We start from the raw sequence: 14,528 nt of genomic DNA on the forward strand, positions 1-14,528 counted from the left end.
AGCCCTTAATGAGTACTCAAAAAATGTTATTTAGCTGGTTTCAGTTTCCATATGTAATAAAGGCCTGGAGTCCCTTTAATACGTTTACTGAAAGAAAACTGCTCTATCAACTGTATAATCCTGATAGACTGAATTGAAATTTCACTAGTAGATGTATCTCATCTAAAAAAAAATTCTCTAAGAATCTAAAGTTTACTGCAAGTAATATTTTAAGAAGCAATATTCATTAAATAAATATCTAACAGTAATGTCTTAAGGCCAAAAGGAAAGAGAATTAAGAACAGCAAATGCAGATGGGAGAAGAAAAACAAAGTACCTCAGAAAGTTAACCTATCATACTGGGCACAAAAGATGGATGGTTTCCTAAGAGAAAGGAAAGGGCCACAGAAAAGGAGATCTTGAGGGAAGAAAAGTACCAAATCTTCCTGAAATCCATAGCTGTGTCTAGAACCAGGTTTACTGATAATAGTGCATAAACAGGTACAGAACTACTGGATAGTGTTTCTTAAGATTCTCATACTTTCTCATTTTTAATGTTCAAATAGTCAAAATATAGTACCTATCCCCTTAAAAGAGACAAACAACTGAAAGAGACTTATTAGTAGAACAGAAAAATCTTTGAAAAAAATGATTGAAGAGCAAAGACCTATATGAGTTATCAATCCATAAATCTCCTCATCTCTAGCCAGTTTTAGTTTGGAGAATTATCTGATACTGTGACTCAGTTTGAACACCTGCTAAAGCCTCTGCTGCCAACAACCTGGTATCAGGGGTTACAGCAAAATAACTGACATGAATTTCTAAATATCAGAAGATCTTTTTCTTTTCTTTTTCAATGGCAATAATTCTTCTTAAAGGAGAAATACAACATACAGAAAACATATAAAACATATAAAATATATATAACATACAGAAAACATATAAAACATATAAAAAATCAAACCTTTAAATTAGAGGTTATGTTAAACTTACAAAAACTCTTTATATATGTATATATATATGTATGTTACCCAGATTCACCTGACAAAATCAGACCTGATTATTCATTGAAAGTACTGATGCTGAAGTTGAAGTTCCAATACTTTGGCCACCTGATGCAAAGAACTGACTCACTGGAAAAGACCCTGATGCTGGGAAAGATTGAAGGCAGGAGAAGGGGACTACAGAGGATAAGATGGTTGGATGGTATCACCGACTCAATGAACATGAGTTTGGGCAGGCTCTGGGAGCTGGTGATGGAAAGGGAAGCCTGGCATGCTGCAGTACATGGGGTCACAAAGAGTTGGACACGACTGAGCAACTGAACTGACATTTTTGAGGGAAACAAACTCCCTTTTTGTAATACAACATTCTTAATTTATGACTTGCCTGATTTATCTTTGTGGTTAGATTAAGGATATGCATTCTTGGTTGAAATACAGTACTGTATTAGCACATTGTGTCCTCGGGGTATCATGGATGTCCATCTCCCCTTCATTAATGACACTATTAATACTTGGCTAAGGTACTGTCCAATTTTCTCACTTCATAATTATTAATTGCCCCCTTGCAATATATGTTGGATAAATCCTAAATTCAAATACCCACTGTCTTTACTGACTGCCCCCTAGATTTGAGATCATTTGATGATTCTTGCCTGACCCAATACTTGGAATGATAGCTGCATAATGATAATCTTTTAGCTTCTCCATTTACCATTTGGCATTCTACTATAAACAACTGCCCTATCTTCTCTCTCTCTGCTATCAACAGAGAACCAATTCATTTTCCCTCAATGGTTTATAACTTAATACTGTAGTTTTTTAGCACTACAAGGATCTCAAACATAGGATAAGTCATTTTTCCAAGGAGCCAAAGTTTCGTTGACTGGGGAGTCATCAGTTCAGCTCAGTTGAGTCACTCAGTCATGTCTGACTCTTTGTGACCCCATGGATTGCAACACACTAGACTTCCCTGTCCATCACCAACTCCCGGAGCTTACTCAAATTCACGTCCATTGAGTCAGTGATGCCATCCAACCATCTCATCCTCTGTTGATCCCTTCTCCTACCTTCAATCTTTCCCAGCATCAGGGTCTTTTCCAATGAGTCAGTTCTTCGCATCAGGTGGCCAAAGTACTGGAGCTTCGGCTTCAGCATCAGTCCTTCCAATGAATATTCAGGACTGATTTTCTTTCAGATTGACTGGTTTGATCTCCTTGCTGAGAAATGTTTATGTGAAATACAACTGGGTTCAATTGCTTTCAGTTTGGAGTTTTGGGGAGTCATTGCAAAAATTAAATCTGGATATTATATACACTCATAGTTACTGGGGTGGTTTTGTTTCTTATTTTGTTTTTTCTTATTCTTTTCAACAAACAAAGGTAAGAAATATATGTAGGTAGGTATGGATGTACACACACACAAATATATATACACACACACACGGCTTCATATAAATGCATATAACACATATACATATATGTGGATATTTTTAAAGTCATATGTCCATAATGATATTTTGAACTATAATCTACTCATATAGGATTCTCTTTTAGTTCCACATCTATAACTATGTTTTCTTATTTCCTTCAGTGAGAACAAGGGCTCCCAAGAATATCAACACCTACATTTATTTTCTTAATCCTATAATACAAATATATCTACAATTTCAGAAATGCTTTGTCCACACTACTGAAAATAAAATCTTCTCAAGAGATAAGTATTTATTTGCAATTATCCCCACTATCTCTTAACATCACATCTTGCATAAGAGTATATGCAATCAAACACCATTGAAAATGCTTAGTTCTTTCGTTTTCCCTTAAGTGTGATTACAATGTTTATTTGAAATACAACTGGGCTCATTTGCTTTCAGTTTGGAATTGTACCCCCTTCCCATCCTTAATGATTATACTTTTTACACACACAGATACCAAAATTCAAAGCTACATGCATAAAGCTATGTCCAGAGGAGTCTCTTTCCCTGTAACCTTTTTGCTCCATTCCCTCCAACTCTTTTAAGTAACCAACTTCACTGTTTTCTGGTTTATCCTTTCTTCACTTTTTTTGTAATGATAAGTTTTCTGTTTTACATAAAAGACAGCATATTGTATAAGCTTATTATACACCCAACATTACCTCCAAATACAGCTGTAAAGTTAGTACTCCATTACACATACGTACCATAGTGGATTTCAATCAATCTTCTATTCTTAGGCTTTTACGTGGTTTCAATACTATGCAGTTGCACACAATACTGCAATGGATACTTTATGCGTATGCATTTAATACTGTTGGGGGTATGTCTTCAAAGATAAATTTCCCACAAATGGGAGTGCTGGGTAAAAAGTAGGTATACACGTTGTATTCTTAATATTGTCACTCCCTTCAAAATATAGTTGGAAAGTATTATATTTTGATTCACATCTTGGAAATCCTGGTGTACCTTTTTTCGATTTCAGGCATGAGCCAGATGTACTCTCAAAATGCTGGAATTCTCTCTCCCTTTTACTTTGGCCAAACTTGAATAACTTTATAATATTTTAAATTCTGAAAATCTTTGGAGAAAGGAATTTTCAGGAAAAAGTATGTTACTTTACTTACTGAGTGGTGTTGTGTCTGGAGGTGGAAAATTCTCAGTAAAGTTGACGTTACACAAGTCTGTGCTACAGCAGCAGAACCGGTATGTTCCATTCTGAATTGAGGGTGGGGTGGTAGTTACTACACATTCTTCATAGTGACACTCCTGGGGATCACCAATGTGAGACCAACATCCTACAAGTAGGTATTAGATATTAATGGAAACAAGTTAGGAGTCCGCAGGATGAGAAAGAACTAAAAGGAAAACAACAAATTGCAAACAATGTGATGGCATACAAATAAGTTATAAAACACTCTTGCAAACCAAAGGGAAACCTCATGTTTTTAAATAACAGAAAAAGGCAGAGCATAAAAAGGCATTTTGGGGGGGGGGCATTAATAAAATGTTTCACTTCATAAGTAATCCAAGGATTATTATTAAAACATCTGTAAGAATACTTTTTGATCTATTGAATTGTTCTGGTTTTTAAAATAATGATATACAATGATAACAAGGATTCAGTAACACTCTCATACAGTGCTGGAGGGAAGGTAAACATATACGACATTTCTAGAATGTTACATGGTAGTTTTTATGAAGAGCCTTTAAAATATTTATGTTTGATCATCTAAAAATTGCACTTCAAGAAGTCTATCCCATATGTATGGCTAAGTCCTTCTGCTGTTCACCTGAAACTACCACAACATTGTTAATCAGCTATATACCAATACAAAATATTTTTGGTGTTTAAAAAAAACCAGAAGTCTGTTCTGGGGCTTCCCTGGTGGCTCAGTGGTAAAGAATCTGACTGCCAAAGCAGGAGACACAGGTTCGATCCCTGATCTGGGAGGATCCTGCATGACACGGAGCAACTAAGCCCATGAGCCACAAATACTGAACCTGGGCTTTCTGAGTCCATGCTCCACAAGAGAAGCCACCGCCATGAGAAGCCCACGCACTGCAACGGAGGGGCAGCCCCCGCTCACTGAAACCAGACAAAAGCCCATGCCCGGCAAAGGAAACTCAATGCAGTCACAAATAAAGTTTTTTTTTTTTGATTGTTGAAATAAAATTACAATAGGCAGAGCTTTTAATGGAGCAACGTATTGAACACTGCAGATTAGACAAAAGCCCTGGAATTGGAAGTAAAACCCATCATTGAACAGAAGGTCTTGGTTGCTGATGGAATCATGACTTAAGACAAACCTAAGGGAGTCAGTAATGAAGTCCAGGATTGGTAAACGCAAGCAGATATCGCAGATGCCAACTATTAGATGGTTTTTCCACACAGGGTAAAGTTTTTTTTAAAAAGATCTATTCGAGATACAAAGAATTATGCTCAAAGATATTCACTGAAGCATTACATTACAATGAAAACCGGAAAACAACATAATGTCCAACAAAAGAGTAATGTGTAAGTAAACTGAGATACACATATACAATGAAATACTATATAGATGTTGAAAGTGTTCACAAAGAAACCTTAAAGACAGGAAAATATCCATGATAGAATTTAAAATGGGAAAACTGTATATTAAATTTTTTATATACTATTACAATTTGGAAAAAAAATTACACAAACATATAACATAGGAGTACAAATGTAGTACCTGAAGGAAATAAACCAATATAGTTTAAAAAAAATTTTTTAGGTATGGAATTGTAAACAATTCTCTTACAGTTTTCTGTATTTTCTAAACTTCATAGAATGTTATTATATTACTAACACTGTAATAACATACTATTAAAATAAGCTAAAAATCAATTACTTTGTAAATTTGGAGATCGTTTGTGAATACATGCATGAATACATAGTTTTAAATTTCCTGTTCTCCTGCAGACGGTGTTATAATCTTATCTCCACGCCCGCTTAGATATTCTTCAATTGTATGAAGCAGTTACTGCAGGTAAGGAAAGTACCACTTGCCTTGCTTTACCAGATTTATGTCCCCTTTTGATTTCTCCCAAAGGCCATAGCAGGTGCTGCCTTTCGAGCACAATATTGTTCCGTTTTCATGAGAGATTCTACTTTCACCTATCCCAAGGTCTTGTTGATACGGATCTTTAAATGCACAGAGACGTTCTTGATTCTGAGAAGCTAAAACAAAGGAAAAAATGACAAATTTGTTTTATGATAATTTTTTTTGTGCAAAAAATTATTACAAAAGCCTTTATAATTTTTTTGAAAGCCACTTTAAATTTCCCTACTAAATTTCTAACAAGGTGTGGGTAACTGAAAAATTTCGTACATATTTAGTAATATTTTCTATTAATTTGTTAACCTCCAAACAAGAAGCAAACTTACTGAATACACATTTCTCAAAAGCAATACCCTCTTATACTAATTATTCTCATCACTCTATGGAATATTAACGTCTGAATTAACAAATATCAGAAAAATGTCCATGCTCTAAATTATTAAAAATTCAAAATAAAGAAAGCAATAAACCTAGAAGGCTTTATAAAAGTTTTGGAAATTCTACAGTATTCCCTTCTACCATCTTTTACAGCAAATTGTAAAATGCTAAACCTAACATCATTAGCCATATTAAACTGAGGATGAAGACTGACTGCAAATGGATACATGATTTTTATCTGGAGAGATGGAACTGTTCCAAAATTACATGTGGTAATGTTTTCATAGCTTTGTAAAATTTATCAGAAAAAAAAAAAAAACTATTCACTTAAAATGAGTGAATTTCATGCTATATAAATGATACCTTAATAACCCTGTTTTTAAATATTAAGCCTATCAGTGGTCAAAAGGAAAATGATTTTCCATTATTAAAAATATCAATAAAATAGCCAGAAAAAGAAACACTTAATAATCCCTTATACTGAAGGTCATCTGAATGAATTTTCAGTGCCAGTCAAGCTTTCTCCATATACATAATCGATTTAACTAATATCAGCACATTTGCCACATAATTTATCAGCTAACAAACATTTACCAGCACTGCTGAGACTACCAAAGAAGTAAATGGTCATCAAAAGCAATGGCTGATCTTTATTTGGTTTCATAAAGCAGACATTCCTAATGGTTTGACTAGTAGTAGCTAGGCTCTTCCATCCATGGAATTTCTAGGCAATTAACACTGGAGTGGGTTGCCATTTCCTACTCCAGGGGGATGTTCCTAACCCAGGAATCAAATCCGTGTCTCCTGTATTGACAGGTGAATTCTTTACCACTGCACCACCTGGGAAGCCCATGTCAGCACTACAGATGATCTATTAAAATAATGTTTCTTGCACAAAACTAAGGACCAAACCCTAGAAAAGAAATGAAAGACCAACAACTGTGGGCTCAAGTCCATTCAGAAACACAGACCTGTCATATTTATTACAACAGACCACATTCAAAGTACTGGGCTAAGTAAATAGGGGATTTAAAGTATAGAATTCCACCCCTCAAGAATCTTAAAGTCTACTTGGAGACAGAGAGTAATCACTTAAAAAAAATTTTGGTTTCCACAATTAAAAATTATTTCAGGCAGTCTTCTAGAAGATATCCACTAATACCAAATAAATGGCCAGAAAATACAGTATATTCTTTTTCATAAAAACTAATCTTAGGACATTAGCCTGATTATGATTCTACCATATTTTACCATAAGTAGTCACATATTCAAATTCCTTTAGTGACAAACATTTATATATCTTGCATATTTAATCAGTATTTCCTTAGATATACCCTAATTTGCAAACTTTAACAAATTATTATTAAGATCAAAATAAAATATATCTCTACATATAAACTACATACAGCACAGAGACTGATACTTAAAAGATGCAAACTAAAAACAAAATTCTATAATGTAGATCTTTCAAAAAAGTATGCCCATTTTAACTCCCTATCCCCGTTTCTTGATTAAAATTAAAAGCTCCTTAGCTACTACCACTTGATGAAATTATATAACCCACTCTGCTTCCCTTTTTGTCATTATTGTTAGAAATTTTGTCATTGTTAGAAGGGTCAGAATGAATTTATAAACTAAACATCTCTAGTTTTTCACAACCAAGATAGTCTATTTTTTCTCGTCCTCTTCTGTTGTTATCCATTTTGTCTAGAATTTTGTTTTGAATATTGAGTTAATGAATAGGGATCTAACCATACCTGGAAGTAGAAGAAAATGCCTTATTTAATTTAAAAATAAAAAGAAAATGGATATTATCATTAAATGATACAAAATAAAAATTTTTCCTCTGCCTGGATTTCTTTTACAATAGAAAAGCAGCAAAAGGCATGAGCATAACGGCATAAATTTTTAGTGCCATTATTAAATAATTCAATGAATGAAACCTAGAAGACTCCTTATAGAGAAAGACAATAAACAAATCCAATCTCCTCTATGTTTCCCTCTCTCTTCACCCCAATATCATCAAAGCAATAAAGGTGCAAATGTACATACACTGAGTCATACCTTTATTGTCTCTGAGTTTTCACTAATTTTTTTCTCAAAATTACCTCAGCCTGGACTCCCCTGGAGGTCTAGTGATTAAGAATCCACCTGCCAATGCACAGGACACGAGTTTGATCTCTGGTCCAGGAAGATCCTACATGTCCCGGAGCAGATAAGCCCAGAAACCTCAACTACTGCACCCATCTGATGCAACTACTGATGCCCACAAGCTCTACTGCCCATGCTCCACAACAGAGAAGCCACCACAATGAGAAACTCCCAACGAAGAACAGGGCTGCTCACTGCAACTAAAGAAAGCCCACACACAGCAATGATGACCAGCATAGCCTAAATGAAAAAGTTTAATTAGTATAGGGAAAATATACTTTGCTATTTTAACTCTTACAAATTTGATTCAGCAAATTACCATATAAAATAAAGATGTCTAGCAAACTACCTTTTGGTCAAATCAAAGAAAAGAAATCCATTTCATAAAAGATTGCTTATAGCTTTTTAAATGCTAATTGTTGGAATGTTTCAGCAGAATCTCTATACAAAGTTTTGGATTCTTCATAAATCGTGTAGGCAAAGTAGGTATGAAATAAAAAGTACTATGAGAGAGTCTAGCCTAGCATCATACTGTCACATACAGAGACCTGATTATTTACATGTGGTTTTCTAAATTTGTCAACAGCTAGGCAAATCTTGATCAGTTGAGTATAGTCAATTAGCTCTCTTAAGAGACATCCTTACCAAGTACTGTGATTAGACATGAGTTTTTAAAAACTGTTCTCCTCATTTTAAAGAGGTGCTATTTGGCTGTAATAAGCACTAAAACAATTTTGATTAACGTAACTTTGTTTAAATGGAAATAGTCACATCCAAACTGCTAACAGAGATATCTTCATAAAAGATAAAGTAGACCATGCTTAAAATCTGTTAGCTCCCTGAAGTTGCTAGAAAGAAATTCAAGCACTTCATTTAGCATTGAAAGTCATTTATAATCAACACCCAATAGGAACATGACCAATTTTGTGGGCCCTAGGAACTTCAGTTTTCATGGGACCTTTCCTCCATTAAAAAGTATACTTTATAAGTGCATTGGGAGAAAGACATTAATACTAAATATTAGAACATTTTCTTCAACAATAAACTTCATTCTTTTCCTGCTGATTTTAAAACAAATTAAAACATTTTCATGGGCCTGCAAAAATATAATGGGCCCTGGACTCTATGCTTACCGTGCCTAATGGGTAAGTCAGCCCTAGGACTCAATCTACCACTTGCCATTCACGCTATTCCTCCATTCTTCACTTTCTACCACACGAATATGCCAAGGGCTTTTCAGGCCTTTACACATAATATACCCAATATCCAGAATGCCATTTTTCATGCTCTGCTTTAGCATTATATGGTACTATATTTTATCAATTTAACATACATATCTTCCCCACCAAGCAGGAGGGTGACTTCACTTGTTCCCAGAGTCAGATTAGGTTTACATAACTCATTTTGTATACCACAAATCCCCAACAGTGTTAAGGGCAGTTTTCATATCTACATGAATTATACTCAATATCATTTTCCCACTCAAAGATTATATATCTAGGCAATAATCATCTAGTCCTTTGACCATGAAACTATAAATGAAGCAATAAAAATAGTATTAGTGTACAGACAACATATACTATATTGCTCCATATGCATATAAAACTGAAAATAAAGTAAACATTTTCTGTTTACATAGGCTTTCTGGGATCTGCATCTGCTAATCATATGCAGCATTTAATTCCCAGGAACAGATGTGGCATGTCTAGAATACTCAGCTGTCTGACATTTCCCACTCTGTGACATAACACTATCAAGAATGCAGGGTATAAAGGTATGGCATAGTTTCATCATGTCAGCATCATTAACTGTCACTACAGACATAAATCAGCACCATTATGCTCACACTGAAAAATACTACCTACTTGCTTTTATGAAGAAAAGAAAAGGAAAAAAGGCTGTACTGAAAATATTAACTCTGTGTGTACTCAGTCATGTCCGATTCTTTACAACCCCATGGACGGTATAGCCTAACAAGCTCCTCTGTCCCTGGAATTTTCCAGGCAAGAATCTTGGGAGCGGGTTGCCATTTCTTCCTCCAGGGCATCTTCCCCAGGGACTCGAACCTGTGTCTCTGACATTGGCTGACAGATTCTTTACCACTGAATCACCTGAGAAGTGAAACTATTAACTATTTGCCCTTTAAAAACAAACAAACAAACAAATACTATCATATTTTTTGAACTTTCATGAGAATATATTCATGATTACTTATATGTTTCAAAAACAAAAGCTTTTGAATGATTTTTATGTTAGATGTTTTACTTTTAAATACCAATATATCCATAGGTAGTTGAAAATACAGGGAAGAGAATTTGATTTGTAAACTAGGTTCCCACTTCTCCATTCTTTGGCTACTGAATAAAACTTATGCTAGTCCAGTCTAGAAAAGAAAAGAAAAATAGAGAGTAGTCCAATACCTCTCTCATCAATGCAAACATCCCACACAATCACTATACAGTAGTAACAAAACCAAGAGATCGATATTAGCATAATCCACAGAGTTTAATCAGATTTTATCAGTTATACATGTACTTATCTGTGCGAGAAAAAATTTAAGCAATTCTGTCATATACTATCACAATCAAAACATTCAACTGTATTATCACTCTCATGTTAATCCTTTATAATCATGACCCCTTCATCCCCCATTCCTAATCAACAGTAACCACTAACCTGCTCTCCAACTCAAAGATTGATATTTCACAGGTGTTCATATAGTATATATCCTTTAGAGACTGACTTTTTTCACTGAGCAAAAATTCCTTAAGGTTCACCCAATTTGCTGCATGAATCAATAGTTAATTACTTTTTATATAGTAGCATTTCATGATGTAGATGAGATGCACAATCTGTTTAATTTTTCATCTTATGAAGCTTATGGGGTAGTTTTCAGGTTTTTTTGGCTATTAGAAATAAAACTGTTATGAACATTTGTATATATGTTCAATTTTATCAGGATTTTTGTTTAGAGTAAAATAAGATTAATGTCCGAGAAAAATCAAGTATGACATCAGCAAAAAAGAAACTTGACACTAAGACCATGTGCTCTACAAACAAAATATACTGCACCCCACTGTATACACGTGCCCATTAACAGTCCATTACAGAGCATTCGAAATCTCTAACCTCTGCTGACCAAGTAGTTCCAGTATGGGGAGAACTGCGTTGTGCTACAGCATCTTGGTTTAAAGAACCATTCATGTAGCATACTCTCTCTCTCTCTCTCTCTCTCTCTCTCTCCATATATATATATATATAAGGTACTTATGGCACAAAGTCTTTAAGATGACAGATTTCAGTTTGGAGATCCCGATGTTTAAAGAAAGCCTAGTTCTTTATAACAAGGTCCAACAAGCACAGCAGAGCTCTTTCCCTTTGATGCCTGGACACCCAGAGCCCTTTAATGTGGAAGCCTCTGCTGGTCAGCTTTTCCTAGAAATACAAGAATAACACTGATCCATCCATCTTTATTTCCTTTCCCTACATTAACAACAGACACATGGCAAATAAATTTTCACATTAAAAGAATGTGAATCTAACATGAAAATTCAAATTAAAACTGCAATGAATGATAAAATTCAACATCCATTTATGACAAAAACTCTCAACAAAGTAGATATAGAATGAACACACCTCAACATAATTAAGCCCGTGCATGACAAAATACAACTAACACAATACTCAATGGTGAAAAGCTGAAACCTTTTCCTTTAATATCAGGAACTAAGACAAGGATGTCTACTTGACACTTCTATTCAACACTGTATTCACAGTGCTATCACAGCAATTAGGCAAGAAAATAATATAGAAAGAATCCAAAATATAAAGAAAGAAGTAAAACTGTCACTATTTGTGGATGATATATTATATATAGAAAACCCTAAAGATTCCACCAAAAAACCAAAACCTATGAGAACTAGTGAATGAATTCAGTAAAGTGGCAGGACACAATACTAACATACTGAAATTTACAGCACTTCTACACACTTAGAGCAAACAAACAGAAAAATGAAGAAAACAATCCCATTCACAATTGCATCAAAATGAGTAAAATGCCTTGGAATAAAGTTAACCAAGGAAGTGAAACACCTGTACTCAGAAAAGTGTAAGACACTGAACAAAGAAATTCAAGATGATGTAAATAAATGCAAAGGAATCCAATTATCAGTGCTCATGGATCAGAAGAATTAGTATTATCAAAATGTCCATACTACCAAGCAACCTACAGATTCTATGCAATTCCTATCAAAATACCAATAGTATTTTTCACAGAACTAGAATAAATAATTATAAATCTGCATAGAAACACAAAATGCCTCAATAAACAAAACAATCTTGAAAAAGAACAAAGCATTAACACATTCCCTAATTTCAAACTATACTGCTGCTGCTAAGTCACTTCAGTTGTGTCCGACTCTGTGCGACCCCATCCCTGGGATTCTCCAGGCAAGAACACTGGAGTGGGTTGCCATTTCCTTCTCCAGTGCATAAAAGTGAAAAGTGAAAGTGAAGTTGCTCAGTCATGGCCGAGTCTTCACAACCCCATGGACTGCAGCCTACCAGGCTCCTCCGTCCATGGGATTTTCCAGGCAAGAGTACTGGAGTGGGGTGCCATCGCCTTCTCCGTCAAACTATACTGCAGAAATATAATAATCTAAACAGTATGATACTGGCACAAAAAGAGATACAGAGATCAATAGAACAGTATAGCAAGCCCAGAAATAAACCCAGGCTTATATGCTCAATCAATATAAGTCATAGGAGGCAAGAATATTCAATGGATACAGTCTCTTAAATAAATGGTGCTGGGAAAACTGGACAATGACATGCAAAACAATGAAACTGGACCACTTTTTTACATCATACACAAAAACAAACTCAAAAGGGGATACAGAATTAAATGTAAGATTGAAACTATAATACTCTCAGAAGAAATCATAGGCAGTAAGCTCTTAGGCATTAATCTTAATAATATTTCTTGGGTATGTCTCCTCAGGCAAGGGAAACAAGAGCAGAAATAATCATATCAAACTAAAAAGTTTCTGCATGGCAAAGGAAACCATCAACAGAATGAAAAATCAATCTACTTAATGGGAGAAGATATTTGCAACTCCAATAATGAGCTGACATCCAAAGTATATGATGAACTCATTCAACTAATAAGAAACTGTGAAAAATACTTAAGGAGATGGGAATACCAGACCACCTTACCTGTCTCCTGAGAAACCTGTATGCAGGTCAAGAAGCAACAGTTAGAACCAGACATGGAACAATGGACTGGTTTAAAATGGGGAAAGAATTACATCAAGGCTGTAAATTGTCACCCTGCTTATTTAACTTATATGCAGAGTACATCATGGGAAATGGCAGGCTGGATGAATCACAAGCTGGAATCAAGATTGCCAGGAGAAATATCAACAATCTCAGACATGCAGATGATACCACCCTAATGGTAGAAAGAAAGAGGTAGAAAGAGCCTCTTGATGAAGGTAAAAGAGGAGAGAGAAAAAGCTGGCTTAAACTCAGCATTCAAAAAACAAAGATCACAGCATCCAGTCCCATCACTGCATGGCAAATAGATGCGGGAAAAAATGGAAACAGTGACAGATTTTATCTTCTGGGGCTTCAAAATAATTGCAGATGGTTTCTGCAGCCATGAAATTAAAAGACACATGCACCTTGGAAGAAAAGCATGGAAGAAAAGCTATGACAAACCTAGAGAGCATATTAAAAAGCAGAGACATCACTTTGCCAACAAAGGTCCACATGGTCAAAGCTATGGTTTTTCCAGCAGTCATACATGGATGTGAGAGTTGGATTATAAAGAAGGCTGAACATGGCAGAATTGATGCTTTCAAACTGTAGTGCTAGAGAAGACTTCAGAGCCCCTTGTACAGCAAGGAGATCAGAGTCAGTCCTAAAGGAAATCAACCCTGAATATTCTCTGGAAGGACTGAAGCTGAAGCTGAAGCTCCAAAACTCTGGCCACCTGATGCAAAGGGTCAACTCATTGGAAAAAACTCTGATGCTGGGAAAGACTGAAGGCAGGAGGACAAGGAATGACAGAGAATAACTGACTCAATGAACATGAGTTTGAGAAAACTCAGGGAGATGGTGAAGGACATGAAAAGCCTGACATTCTGCAGTCCACAGGGTCACAAAGAGTCAGACACGACTTAGCAACTGAACAACAACATCCAACTCAATACCCCTCACCCCCCCCAAAAAAACCCCAAAACAACACAATTAAAAAATGGGCACATGTACACCTGTGGCTGATTCATGTCAATGTCATCATCGACAATAAATCGACAAAAAAACCATCACAATATTGTAAAGTAATTAGCCTTCAATTAAATTAATTTTAAAAAATGGGCAGAACACCTGAATATTTTTTTCAGACATACAGATGGCAAACAGGCACATGAAAAGATGCTAAACATTAGTAGTTGTCAG

The 14,528-nt window shown here is 35.3% G+C and overlaps 1 protein-coding gene across 1 annotated transcript in view; it reads right to left on the minus strand.

Annotated features, from left to right (window-relative positions):
• BMPR2 (bone morphogenetic protein receptor type 2) overlaps nt 1-14,528 on the minus strand; it is a 153,254-nt gene that overhangs the window by 56,008 nt on the left and 82,718 nt on the right. Inside the window, exons 2-3 of the mRNA XM_065930809.1 lie at nt 5,489-5,659; nt 3,585-3,755 (exon numbers count right to left, since the gene is read on the minus strand). Of these exons, the coding sequence (XP_065786881.1) occupies nt 3,585-3,755; nt 5,489-5,659 (342 nt within the window). The remainder of the gene's footprint in view (nt 1-3,584; nt 3,756-5,488; nt 5,660-14,528) is intronic.

Source organism: Muntiacus reevesi, chromosome 3, assembly GCF_963930625.1.
Source record: "Muntiacus reevesi chromosome 3, mMunRee1.1, whole genome shotgun sequence".
Lineage (NCBI taxonomy): Eukaryota > Metazoa > Chordata > Mammalia > Artiodactyla > Cervidae > Muntiacus > Muntiacus reevesi.